At 41.9% G+C, this 13,101-nt stretch overlaps 1 protein-coding gene across 4 annotated transcripts in view; it reads left to right on the top strand.

Annotated features, from left to right (window-relative positions):
- The first annotated feature begins 2,134 nt into the window (after positions 1-2,134).
- The window catches only part of arhgap12b (Rho GTPase activating protein 12b), a 40,362-nt gene continuing 29,395 nt past the window's right edge, over positions 2,135-13,101 (top strand). For all 4 annotated transcript variants that reach the window (XM_027008510.2, XM_027008508.2, XM_027008509.2 and 1 more), the window contains exons 1-2: positions 2,135-2,510; positions 9,387-10,164. In XM_027008510.2, the coding sequence (XP_026864311.2) occupies positions 9,484-10,164 (681 nt within the window). In that variant the 5' untranslated portion in view covers positions 2,135-2,510; positions 9,387-9,483. The remainder of the gene's footprint in view (positions 2,511-9,386; positions 10,165-13,101) is intronic.

Raw genomic sequence — 13,101 nt, 5'->3', positions numbered from 1 at the left:
TAGAACTAACTTTTAAATAACCACTTTTGTTCCCTGTTGGATATCATGATGGTTCACTATAGTTACACAAATGGGCCACGTTCAAAAGCTGTTTTCGATCAGGCAGCGAACATTTGCAGACACTTTGTCAATGACTGTAGCCACATAAGATACATGGTGACAGACTTGTAGAATCAGCGGATCATCTCATGGGCACCGTGGCATGATGGCACAGAATGTTTGCAGGTACAAAATTGGTGGGAAGGCTGGCTGAGTAGTTGACAATATTTAATGTGTACTAAATGCTTTCATAAATCTGACTCTGTTATGATTACGCCAGCTTCCGAGTGTTTATGAAGTCAATGAGGGTTTGAATGCATAAAGAGGCATTTTTCTTGTCTTGCACACCTAAAAAAACGCAACAAAAAAAAGTCAATTAAATGTTGCTGTCATGAGATTTGTTACCTTGGTTAATAGTTATCTAGATCTGACTATTGGCTTTTTTTGTCCAGAGATTCAGCATGACATTGCTACATTTATCAGACTAGGGCCTAGTTATTATCTAGGGTGGGGTCTATGTAATAGTTATTTGCCATGTTTTTATTTTATTGTATTTGCTGGTGGGTTTTATTTATTTCTGTTTTAATATAGATTTGAGTTTTGTATTTCTTGTTGCGGTTTTCTACAATTTCCCCATGTAGCTTCCACTGGCATTGCTTTCTCTTTTGGATGAAGTTTTCACCGAAACCTTGGTAATTGTCCTGTGTAAATTTCCAACAGTTGTGGCAGGATGTTGGCTGAATCAGTTTAATAGAAATTACCTTAAGTGCAATATGGATCAAGCATAATGCTACTTAACCAGTAATACTTAAGGAAATGACTAGTTAAGGGTAAATTAAGTCCATGCAAACAAAAAACTTGACTGGCCTCTTTTTAAATATATGTATTTGTCCAGTTATCTTATGTGTTTTAAAACGCACTTTAATTCTACCATCTCGGTTGATTGCCTCACTTGCTGTAATATGAGTATAGGCATCTCGAAATTAGTAAATGAGTTTTTCATTGCTGATTTTTGTAATTATTTTGAAGTTTCACCTGCAGAGACCATTTGTTTTTGAAAACTCACTGTTTTTGTCCTGAATCTGAATTTTAGTTTTGGTATAAATGACAATAATGGTACCTATAATAAAGGTGAGGGAACTTGGTGTGTATACAGTCAGCTCTCTAATGTGTGCGTAATCATAGACTGGACTGAATTGCTGTGTATATTTCTTCTGAATGCTTACTGTAGGCCAAGTTTTCACCCCTTGACATGAAATGCAAATAAAAATATAAAACAAATGGTTGGGCTTTTAGTGGTGGGTGATGACACCTGAGATATTCTTGTCCTTTTGAGTTCTCTATAGGGGAGGAAACCATTTTTGGTTTTGTCTATCCTGACTTACCAGTTAAGGTATTAGGTATACCTATTTTATAAGTACTTCTATGCCAAAAAAAAGCTTGTGATTTCTGCATATCTCTATTTATATATAAATATTTCTATCAGTTTGTGCTGTTTTTATACCTGTTAGTTACAAATGCACTTGTAAATACTATTAATGCTAACACTTGCTTTTGGGTCGAAACCGGCTTATTCAGGAAAGAGGCCATTAAAGGTTCATCCAGAATACCCTGGATCCAAGACATCAGTAAAATCATTCAGCTAACTAAAGAGTACAATAGCTGTACCAGCAGTGGTGGATTACAACTCGCAGTTGACCCTAAAACGTATGGCAGCATATTAAGTAAAGCTTTAAAGTAGGTGGAGCTAATAAAAGGATCACTGAGGGTATTCCAAATGCCACTCGGAAGCAATGCAAGCAATGCAAGCAAATAAGCGGACGGTGGCAGTATTGTGCAACAAATTCTCACATACATCATCATTATATAATTAGTCACTTGCTTTATATTGTTAATCAGACAGCTAGTTTTGTACTACGCTATATATAGGGTTAGGACATCTAAACATAATCACACATGGCTTATGTCAAATAGTATACCGTAAAATAAACGCATTAAAATTATGTCGAACATTATATAACATTACTGAAAACCTAAAACAAACGGTAAAAGTAAATTGTTTCCATGTCTAAGGGGCAATGCACTTACGGTGAACATGCGTAGCCAAAAAAAAAAAACTACCGAGGATCGTGCTTGGCCAGCAACACAGCTCGGTGCTGACATCTTCTCTAGGATGAGTACACGTAACGTAGATGACTGCATAAGAAGTGCTGTGGCACCACGAGGGGGCCTGTAATAAATTCAGACACCAGTAGCGCAGCCCATCTTCGCTGCAACAGCAGGGGTGGAGGCGAGGCAGCACGGAGTCACACAGGCGCGCGCTCCCACAAATCGTCGGGCTGGAAACGAGGCAGGGAGCCGCGCGCACTGTTTTAGTGGAAGTGTCCTAAACCGCAAAACGGACATTTAAAAGTTTATTTCAAGCCCTCCGCGATAAGCCGGCCTGACAGCACCGAATCTCTGAGAGCAAGGTCAGTACACATAGTTTCTACATTCAATTGAAGGGTGCATTGTTTATTACATAAAGAGTTACGTTGTCGCTATTGATTGTTGCACGGCGGCTGTTTGCTACATTGCGGCTAGCCACTTCAGCCACGGTCTCCCCCGGAAGGACCTGCCTTAGTCCTGCGGCAAAATTCACGCTACTGTTTAAGTTTAATACATAAAAATAGTATTGTCGTTGTCCCACGTTGCAAGATTCTGTATGCAAATTTGTGTGCACAATGTGAAGTTGCTGAGGGAGAATAGCTTGTATAAAGCTGTCGATACCTATATGTGAAGTGTTTTGAGTGTCGAGTGTGCATTGTATTAATAGAAATGGTCCCATATGCTGATTCCGTCAGTGTGGTCAGAGAGAAAGTCTATTGGCAGCTGGTATAGACAGACATCCAGTCACTTTTATGTTGTATGAAAAACGCTTTTTGTCATCGTTAATCCAGCTGCCAGGGTTTACCGGTGCAAATGATCGAATTGTTCAAATTACCTCTTTTGGACTATTCCATATAACATGTCGAGTAAACTTTTGGGTCGACCCCCCCGACACACAGACTTGTGTACGAACCATGCAAACCCCCACCGTCTCATCTCTCCTCCTCCCTCCCAGATCTCGGAACGTAGTCAGGTGGACCTGGGGGTTAAAAAGCAATACGTTTTTTTGCGCCGTTAGCTAGTGGTCATGATTTATTCGGTAACATTACTAACACAAATGACGTGTGACAGTGATAGAAGTCATATGATGCTCCTCTTAGTCGCACGCGTGTGTGTTTTGTTCATGTATAAATCGCTGCAGCTGTTTTGAACGAACCGCTGGAACAAAGACATGCATTAGTACTGGCTGTGGGCTGTCCCCAGTCCGAATCATGCGGAGCGGCCATGAGTGCTCCGTTATGTTCATAATGATGCATTCTATCCGCACTTAGGGCTGCAAAGTATATGCACAGTAGAATACGCTCAGGAAATCAATCCTGTTTATTTTGGGAAATGCTAGCTACTCGTTCACTATGCTTGTTTATCCCAGTCGATGAAAATGGATTAATCAGCATCGACCAGCATTTACTTTTAAATTTTAAAATGCACAGCTGGAGATATGCAGAGGCTTTATGATCTTGTGACCGGGAGAAATTGTTTTCGGATTTAAAATACCTCTTTGTTTATTTATGTCCTACCCAAAGTACAGTATGCATGACGTGCTTCCTTCTGGAAGGTCATTATCTGAAATACCTCCGCCCTCCCACCAATAAACCGAAATAAAAAAATAAATAAAACACTATTGTACGCTATTTCTGACACTGGAAAGTGAGTTTTATCACAGACATTTTGACTTAATATTGGGCCAGTGTCATACCCTGCATTGGAGGTACCTCATCTTGACTCACTGGAATGGTTGAAAATCTTTGTGATGGTCCATGACTGTAGCTGTGTGACAACTGTTAGTAATCCACATTCACAGATCAGTGTGAGTACTGTGATGGATCTTAAACATCAAGTGAAATTTAACATCTAGACTTTGTACAAGACGTTATCCATGTAACAGTAGATAAGGGCAGCATTTAACAACATTGTTCTGTCCATTCTTCTCCCAGGCTGAGTGGCCGTGAAGAAAAGATGTTTGGTCCTTGTTAGGTCTTAAACAGATCAAGTTTTGAGTGCCACATGATTGAATCCTCTATTTTGGGTCAACCCCAAACAAGCTATCAATCAGAAAATGTAGAGGGACCATCCTTGACATACTAGTGTGGTAGTTTAGGCCATTGGAAGAATACTTATCAATTTGAAAACTGAACTAAAACAGTCTTAACAATGTGATATTTGGGGAAATCATACCAAATTCTAATATCAGCCTAAATCGTCCTGATGATGCATACAGTTATTTGCTCTGTGCAATGCATGGGCATGTGTGTGCAAGAGAGGCCAACTCCTCCACAATATTCTCAGAGGTTTACCAGCAGAATCTCAACTTTCAGTGGTTTACACACTTTCAGATGGGGAAATCTTCAATGCACTGCACACTGAAGATGGTCAAAATGAAAACATGAGAGACGAAATGTTTTAGCTGAATGAAATTTCTGGACCGCTTTTCCCGCAGGGGGACCTTTGGCAGTTCCGACTGGAAGTCTAAGGTGGAGGTATCTGCAGCTGCCCTTCCCCAATAACACTGCAGTAATAAGGTCATTGTGAAATATCCGTGGGAGTATATCATATTTCACTCTCTGTAACATCATGCATCTTCTGAGTGGGCAGTGCTTTGGGCTCACTGAACTCTATCCCTTTGTGTTACTCATTTAAATTACTGAAAAGAGTGGCATACATTTACATCTTACACCTGCAGGACAGAATTAAATAAACCGTGACTGAATCAGTGTGCAGTTGCTGGCTCTATCCTTTAGACAGTACATGTTTCTGCAGAGCTGTCAGTCATCTTAGTGGAGTGGTGTGAGGCTGTAGAGGTTTTCTGTATGCTGTGGTTCTAGGGCCCCAGAAGTCTCAGCAGTACCCCAGGCCCTCCATATGGTCCCTGTTTATAGAGCTTCCACTCAAGTCCCAGAATGGGAGACACATAACTGAGTGAAATACCTGCCTTGTCTGTCGTTGGACTGAATTAGGCTGTTTGTTTACATGAATAGAGATTTGCCCCAGTCTCAGACAGTTTGAACCTAGGAATCTGCTTCTATATGGCCCTTACAATGTAATCTTTGAGGAGGTGACAGACGGTTGATGAGTTTTGACACTTAGAGGAGAGAACAGCTCTGGGGGAGTGTGTGTACTTTCACTTTTCAGGGTTTGCTTTCTGTGGTGAAGCTGATGAATAGAAATGTTTATTTTTCTTTGTTTCTGTGACAAATTGGTTCTGTATAGATCTGACTGAAAAGTATCTCACCTTGGTCTCTCACTTTGAAAACGTCTCACAAAAATCTCCAGTTTGATTTCTTTTCTTAATGTCTTGAAAAATCCTCCAGTAAGCTGATGTTCCAGTCTCTGTTATCTTTATGCTTGAGTTGCAAATGGTGTTTGGTTTGCACTTTAATTGTGACACTGTTTGCCACAAGAGAGATATACTGTTTCTGTCTGGTTGGGGGTATCTGTGATGGTTTGTGTCTGGAAGTGTGTAAGAGTGACTGACAGATGAAGACACACCACTGTAGTGAATGAGAGATCTTAAACACTGTCCTTCAAATCTACATTCTAAAACTATTAGTGTCAGACTCAGCCTAGGTAGGAATATGTTCAATTCAAGCCTTGTTCTGACATCAGAACTTCTATTTAGAGAGTAAACTCAGAGTCTCAAAGAAGTTGCCATATTTTCTCAAGCCATCACATTACTGTATGAATATCTACTATTTGCCTTCTCATTAGCTGGTTGTTTTGTCTACATCTATCCAAATAAATTTGTGTATGCATCTAGTTGATCAGAAATGTTGTCTCACCAGTCAGTTGTCACACACAAGTTGTCTAGGATGGTGCACAAAGATGAGCAGTGGCCATGTTGGAATCCTGAGTTACTGGATTTAGTCATTAGCATCCGTTGAATATGACACTGTAATCCTTCCACACGGTGACGAGACCAGCTGGGTGATCTGAGCTCCCTTTCACTAGGACAAGAAGCGGACCTGCACTATGTCTTCATCTTACTCCTTCTGTCATCCATCACCACTACACTGAACTTTACCTACTTGCTACTCACCCTCTCTGTTGCACACATTTGAGGTTTCACATGTCTGTATGCTTTAACAAGGGCTGAAGTAAGCTTGTTGTGATCTTCTGACAGGTGCCAGAATTTTGCAGACACTATCTGTTGTCAGGGTGAGAGAGCTTTTGAGATCTCTGCCCAAAGCACGCTACAAGTGCCCCTGATGTTGCATATTTGGGTGCAGGAGGATCCTTTACAGAAGTTTTACTGAATGCAGCTTTACTGAACGCAGTTTAGCAATTTACAGCGGTCTATGTTTTGTGGAAAATGCAATGTAAGCAGCAGCAGCTGCTGTTCACAAGAACAGTAGCGTTGTAAGACTAACAGATTCTGTGATGTAATGTCAATTCAAAGCATAATTTTGGGAAGGATATTTTGCTTGTCTGTGGACATTTGTAGTTTTCTAAACATTCACCTGAAATATTTTGATATCTAATGTATCACTTCTCTATTGTCAATCACATTACAGTATGAATGCTTATAAGAATAAATAACTAGACATACTGCAGGCATCGTCATGCATTACAACCCCTGTAGAGTAATTCATTGATGAAGCAAAGTTAATAAATTAGATTCATTTTGAATCAAACAAGATTAATATAGACTCAAACCATGCAGCACTAGGAGCAGTATGGATGGACTGTGAATATTAAACCATGTCCTCTATGTTCAGCGTGCTAGAGGATTTAAGCCTTTTTAGAGACTTATGCTTATACAGTGTTGTGCATGTTAATCATTACTGCAATATTGACCTCTACAATACACCACAATTATCTGGTAAATGGAAGTCAGACCTACAGTAGCTGAAATGGCTTTCTGTTGCTAAATGCTGGTCATATTTCTGTTGATGTACAAGTCATTACATGATCTGACAAACAAGGGTTTTTGTCAACAATGTGCGACTGGATGTTTCATCGATTGGACACATTGCATTTTTAATAGTTACAATATGATGCTTTGTGAAGCCATAACTGTGTGTGTGTGTGTGTGTGTGTGTGTGTGTGTGTGTGTGTGTGTGTGTGTGTCTGTCTGTGTGTGTATATATGTATGTTTGTCTGTGCATGTGTATGTTTGTGTGTCTGTGTATGATAGATGTGTCTGGAAGTGGTGGGAGGGAGCTACTTGTAGACTAAATAGATGAGAGGCAGAGCACAGACAGTTCTCCAACACAATGTTATCACAGACCAGCGACAGTGACATGATGTCGTTCCATGGTGATATTGAAATGATACTGGACTAGTGTTATAGTAGTTTACCAGCAGACCTTGTTAAAGGCTTCATTTAATGGCATGCAGTAGCCAGAGAGAATGTGTACTGAGGTTACAAACCATGATCACATTTCATGATAAAAGTGGCCTAGATCTGAGTAGCATTTATTTCTTTGCATACATGTAACAGAAATGTGAGGGCTTTGTCTGTCTGTCTTTTTTTTTTTTTAAGCAGCCTGAATACAAAAGTCTAATCTTTTCAAATCATATTTGGACCACTAGCCTGCATATCTGTTCCAGTGCTACCTCAGATTGAATTTTATTTATTTATTTATTTTTGAACCTCACATTTTACTGCAAAAGTGTGGAACGAAGCTTGCATTCTGAGCCCATCACCTCTCTCCTGTGTTCACCTGTCTCTGCACAGCAGTATTTGCTTAGCACCTCCACCACACACGCTGTCTGACGAGCCCGCCTCAGCATTCATCTCGCACTGAGGGACTTGATGTTGCTCGTTAATGCGTGCACGTCTGTTCACACTGATATCAGATATGGGTCACTTAAAACATGACATGAACAGTCAAGTCAAAAATGTGAAACCTAAGCAAAAATAAAGCTGAATTGCGCTTTAGGGGTTGTTATGTTAACATAGTTATGGCTATGACTGAGAGAGCTGTGTAGAAATTGATGTGCTGGAAGCTTGTTTCTGTTGACCACTCAGTCTGTAGTACCTGGCACCTGAATCCATCGGCTCCGAATCAACAGGTGACTGGCTCGTTTTATCTTCCTTTTTTAAAGTGTTGGATTAAAAGCATACCACTGGCTTACAACGGGGATCTCTCGTACACCCATGTGTGTCTTGTTACAGTATTTTGTTACATCCAGACTTGGCAGCCAGCTTCTTTTAGCGTTGCATCTCGCACACACTGTCTCCATATCTAAATTTAGTGCAGCAGTGCTTCACGTCAAGCACACGTCTGGTATCCTGCTTTTGGACATGCACATGCATTCACTCGTGCTTGCGTGCGCACACACAGGCGCACACACACACACGTACACTTGTTGCTATTTTCATTCACTTGTGAGCAACTGGTCCAAAGTGAGGAGGACACTGGGAGTGTGCACAGTGGTTTGAAAGCAGTGAGGGGTCACCCACACCTGGGTGTCTCATCCCTTTTATGGACAATGTTCTGGAAAAATGATAGCCCTGGAGTCTGGAAGGCTCCTATGGTCCAGTCCCTGAATGAGTGAGTGGAGGAAGGAGGAGGTGCGAGGCTCCACTCCTGCTGTAGCCGTCACTCATCTGCACATCCCATGTTGGAACGCGCCGGTGTATATTTAACCCTCAGCTGACCCACGTCTTTGTGTCTCCGGTAACCAGTGCTAAAATTCTGAATGGATTACAGAGAAATGCCATAAAGCAATTTAAATTGCTACTGTTCTTTGCATGCAGTTAGACCAGTTATTGAACACAAGGGACGGTATGTGAGAGAAACAGGGGGGGGGAGAGAGAGAGAGAGAGAGAGAGAGAGAGAGAGAGGGATGGACCATAATGCTTTGAACCATGCTCTAGAAAATGTTACTTGGATCAGTTGAGTTGTTGCCATTTTTTTCCATGTGTGTGCGAGTCCTGCCATTGTAATTGGATCACTGAGTTACTGATAGGCTTGTTGCCATGGTGTCCTCACGCATGATTGTTACCATGCTGATAGCAAGTGCTCGAGGGTACAGGAACACTGCCTCTTCTCTTTTGAGGTGTGTGTGTGTGTGTGTGTGTGTGCATTTTTGATGACCATTGAAGTAATTCACCTTAACATTATTTGTGTTCTGTCATCTGTGACCTGAGGTTTATTAATAGTGACCAAAATTCTGTTTGCATCCAGCTATATAGACGGTGTGTTTGCGTTGTGCCGTTAAGCATGGTTCTGTTCATGATTCTGTTCCTCCTGCAGAGTCATCAGCACATATTCCCATCAGGGATGCGGGTCCTTCCAGCAGGCGTGTTCTGAATCCGAGCACACAAGCGCGCGAGCACGCACGCTGCCAGTAATGTCAGAGAGGGAGGCTGGCTGTGAGCTGGCCTTGGCCCCGGGCCAGGTTTATGTGGAGGTGGAGTATGACTACGAGTACAAGGCCAAAGACAGACTCATCTCCATCCACCAGGGCGAATGCTACACGCTGGTGAGGAAAACCAATGACGACTGGTGGCAGGTGCGTGGAGAAGAGGGCACCAAGGCCTTCTATGTGCCCGCCCAGTACGTGCGCGAAGTGAGACGGGCACTCCTGCCACCCCCCAAACCTCGTGCCAAGCCCCCAACGCTCCTCCACATCAACCAGTGCCCTTCAGTGAACGACAACCTCCAGCACCGGGCTCCTCCGGACATGCTCAGCTTTGGACGCCCACCCCCTTGCAACACGCCTTCCCCTTTGCCAGGGCAACAGACCCCACCCTTGCTGATGCGGGACTCCAATCAGAACCCAGGCATGAAGGACGTGCTCGCGGAGCTCACTCTCCTTAATAATAACCATCACAATCATCACCATGGCAACTCGCTGCTGGCGCGCATCCGGCCTGAGTCACCTCCCAAGGAGCCAGGTTGCCGGGGGAAGACCCCAGGAGGGTTGCCGTTGGATACAGATGCATCCTCCCCTGGAGAAGGATCGGAAAAATTGCGGAACGATTCTGAATCGGGAGACGAACTGAGCAGCAGCTCCATGGAGCACACACAGGTAAGAGACTCTCACCACACTGATAGGGTGCTTCATGCATTCAGCTTGCAGTTGTGTGGTTCCAGCCATTACTGGAAGATTTGTTCATCAGTTCATCACACACTCCCTCTGTCACTCTTGCTTTCTTGCTCTCTCTCCCTCTCATGTTCTTTTTCTCACATATTGTTCCCCTCTCTTGATTTTCCTCACTCTCACTCATTCACTCTCACAGTCTTGCTCTAATCTCATTCACTATCTCTCTCTCTCTCTCTCACTACTGACACTTTAGACACTAAAAAAAAAAAATCCTTTCCTCTCTCTTGCATTCAGCCTGGTACAAATGCATAAGACTGCATTTTCTGACTTCCACCCAGTGTGAGGTGCACACGAAGGCTATGTAGCACCTGTTGTTTGTTACAAACCTGTAGAGACCAAAAGTTTGCATAGACATGATGTCTTTACATTGTTTTACACGGTATTTCTACAAGAGACCTTACTAAGAGACCAGCACACAAAACCCTGCAATACACTGTACAACTAAAGCAAAAATAGACAGGTGTATCATTTATATTATTATACACAGGAATTCATTTTAAGTGTCAACCTAACAGATGAATGGTTTATAATGGAATGTAGGGAGCACCCATACCTGGACATCTTATCCTTCTGCTGTATGCTAATTATGCCTAACCTAATGGATTATGCTAAATATGGAACTCATGGGAGAAACACGGTAAGACATTTGTTCAATGGTATAAAGTGTCATGGCTTTGTCATGTATTCCCTGAGAGAGACGTGCAGTGTAGAGGCCTCTCCCTTTGTCTTGGTCTCCCTGTCTCCATCAACTAAACAAAGGGGATTGTGGGAGACCAGAAATTGGGTCATATCAGGATGTTTGGGCCCTACACTCCCCACCCCTCACGGTCTGTGTGTGTATGGTAGAGAGAGAGGGTGACACTAGAATGCCCTGGGTTATATGCCGAAACCAGATTAAGTTAATCGAAAAGGACAGTAAGCGTGTCCTTTCTGTTCCAGTCCAATGACTTCAGCATGTATACAAGTAGTAAATATTGTGGTGTAGTACACAAGGTTTCCAGGGAAACAATGTTTCAGACAAAGGTCCTAGCATCAGATGTGCAAGTAAAGTGCATAAATTATCATGTGTGTCATGACATTACATAGGCGAAAAGGAAAGATCTGTGTTTCCTGTCAGAACAGTGGCTTACCAACAAATACAGAACAGTGTGTTCTCCTTCAAGGGATTTTTCACTGCAAGACTGTCTGTCACTTACCACATGCATTTAGTAACACATGAATAATTCTTTCTCCTTCAAAGCCATCATCCTGCCATGTTTGATTGAAATGGCTTATATGGTTCTCTGTCTCTCACCACTCACTCACACATATACACCTCTCTCTCGCTCTCTTGTTGTCTCGCCCTCTTCTTCTCCTCAGTCTGTGTCTGCTGATGGACTTGGGGCTTTTGTACGTTCCTTCTCACCCTTCGCCTTTAGTGTTCTCTTGCACATTCACACTCCTAATTCTAATTCTATCACACTGTGCAATAGAAGTGCATTTCTCTACCAGAGTTAATTACACTTAGATGAGCTTTCAAATAGAGTGGAATCTCCTGCTTCTCAAATGTATGCATTAGTATAGGCTGTGGCATCCAGGTCCCCTGTTAAAGAAAGCACACAAATGTAACATTGCAATATTCCATGTTAGGCTTAGAAGGGACTGCTGAATGGGAAAAATGGACTTTGTATTCTTCATGTGTTTGTCTTTGCTTGTTTACTCTTGTCGCATGTGTGTGTGTGTGTTAGTTAAAAGGTAGTGACTTACATTTGTTTGTAGGTTCAAGTTTTATTTGGTAAAGTAAACATTTGTATATTGCATTTATGTATTTACATTAATTTGTTTGTTTATTCATTTATCCCAGAGGTAAGCCCCACGAACTGTGTGTGTGTGTGTGAAGAAATGATCTCCAGCTTTCCTCTATACATTTATTTTCGCTTATGCTGCCTGTACAAACTTTTCAATAAGATTTTATATATATATATATATATATATATATATATATATATATATATATATATATATATATATATATTATATATATATATATATATATATATATATATAAAATTACACACACACGCAAACTAATATATAGGAATTAAGCAGTGACCTAATAGTTTTAAAGGGTGGCCTAAAAACTGCATAATTTCCCTGTTCTCATGCCCAGTGGCCCAGTGTATGGAACTATTACTGGTGAACGTGAAATTTGGGAGTGAAAACAAAATGGCTCCTTGCTCGTTTTGGGACACTCAGAGTTCTAGATCTCCTTTTTCATGCAGAGTGTAAAGGAGGCCCCCTTGCTTTTCTCCTGAGCATTCCTTTCATTCCCCCCCCCCCCCCCCCCCGACACACACACAAAAGCACTGGCCCAGTCAAGGAACTCAATAAAGCTTTGCTCAGCCTGGACGACAGGAAAGCACTCCTTGTCCTAATCTAATATTGACTCCTTTACTGAAGAGATCTCTCTACTTCTCACTCTCCTGTTCCCTCAGCCCCTTACAAATGCTGTTTGTCTGTCTGTCCTCTCTCTGTGTGTGGATCTCTCTCTGGTTTCACATCTACTTTCCAAGTTTGTTTGTTTTTTCTTCCTTATTGTAGTAAAGGCAGACATTACACACACACTTAGCTAATCATGCTAATTGTGACAGCCATAGATGTGCATAGAGACATGAGTTATCCTTGTCAAGCCTAACCCCTTATTTCTTGCCCTTTCACACTGTGTGTGTGAGAGGGAGATCAGGATGAGTTCCTCACTCTATAGGTGATGGTTATAGCCTTGCTTATGATGCATTCAGCCTTGCAGATACATGTGGAATGATTACATCAGGAGTGTTAAGGAGTAAATTGATTGTGGGTGTGGTGTGTGGGTGTGCATGTTGA

Source organism: Electrophorus electricus, chromosome 14 (genome assembly GCF_013358815.1).
Source record: "Electrophorus electricus isolate fEleEle1 chromosome 14, fEleEle1.pri, whole genome shotgun sequence".
Taxonomy (NCBI): Eukaryota; Metazoa; Chordata; class Actinopteri; order Gymnotiformes; family Gymnotidae; genus Electrophorus; species Electrophorus electricus.
Note: the sequence above shows the minus strand (reverse complement) of the source record. Positions and strands in the feature narration are given on the sequence as shown.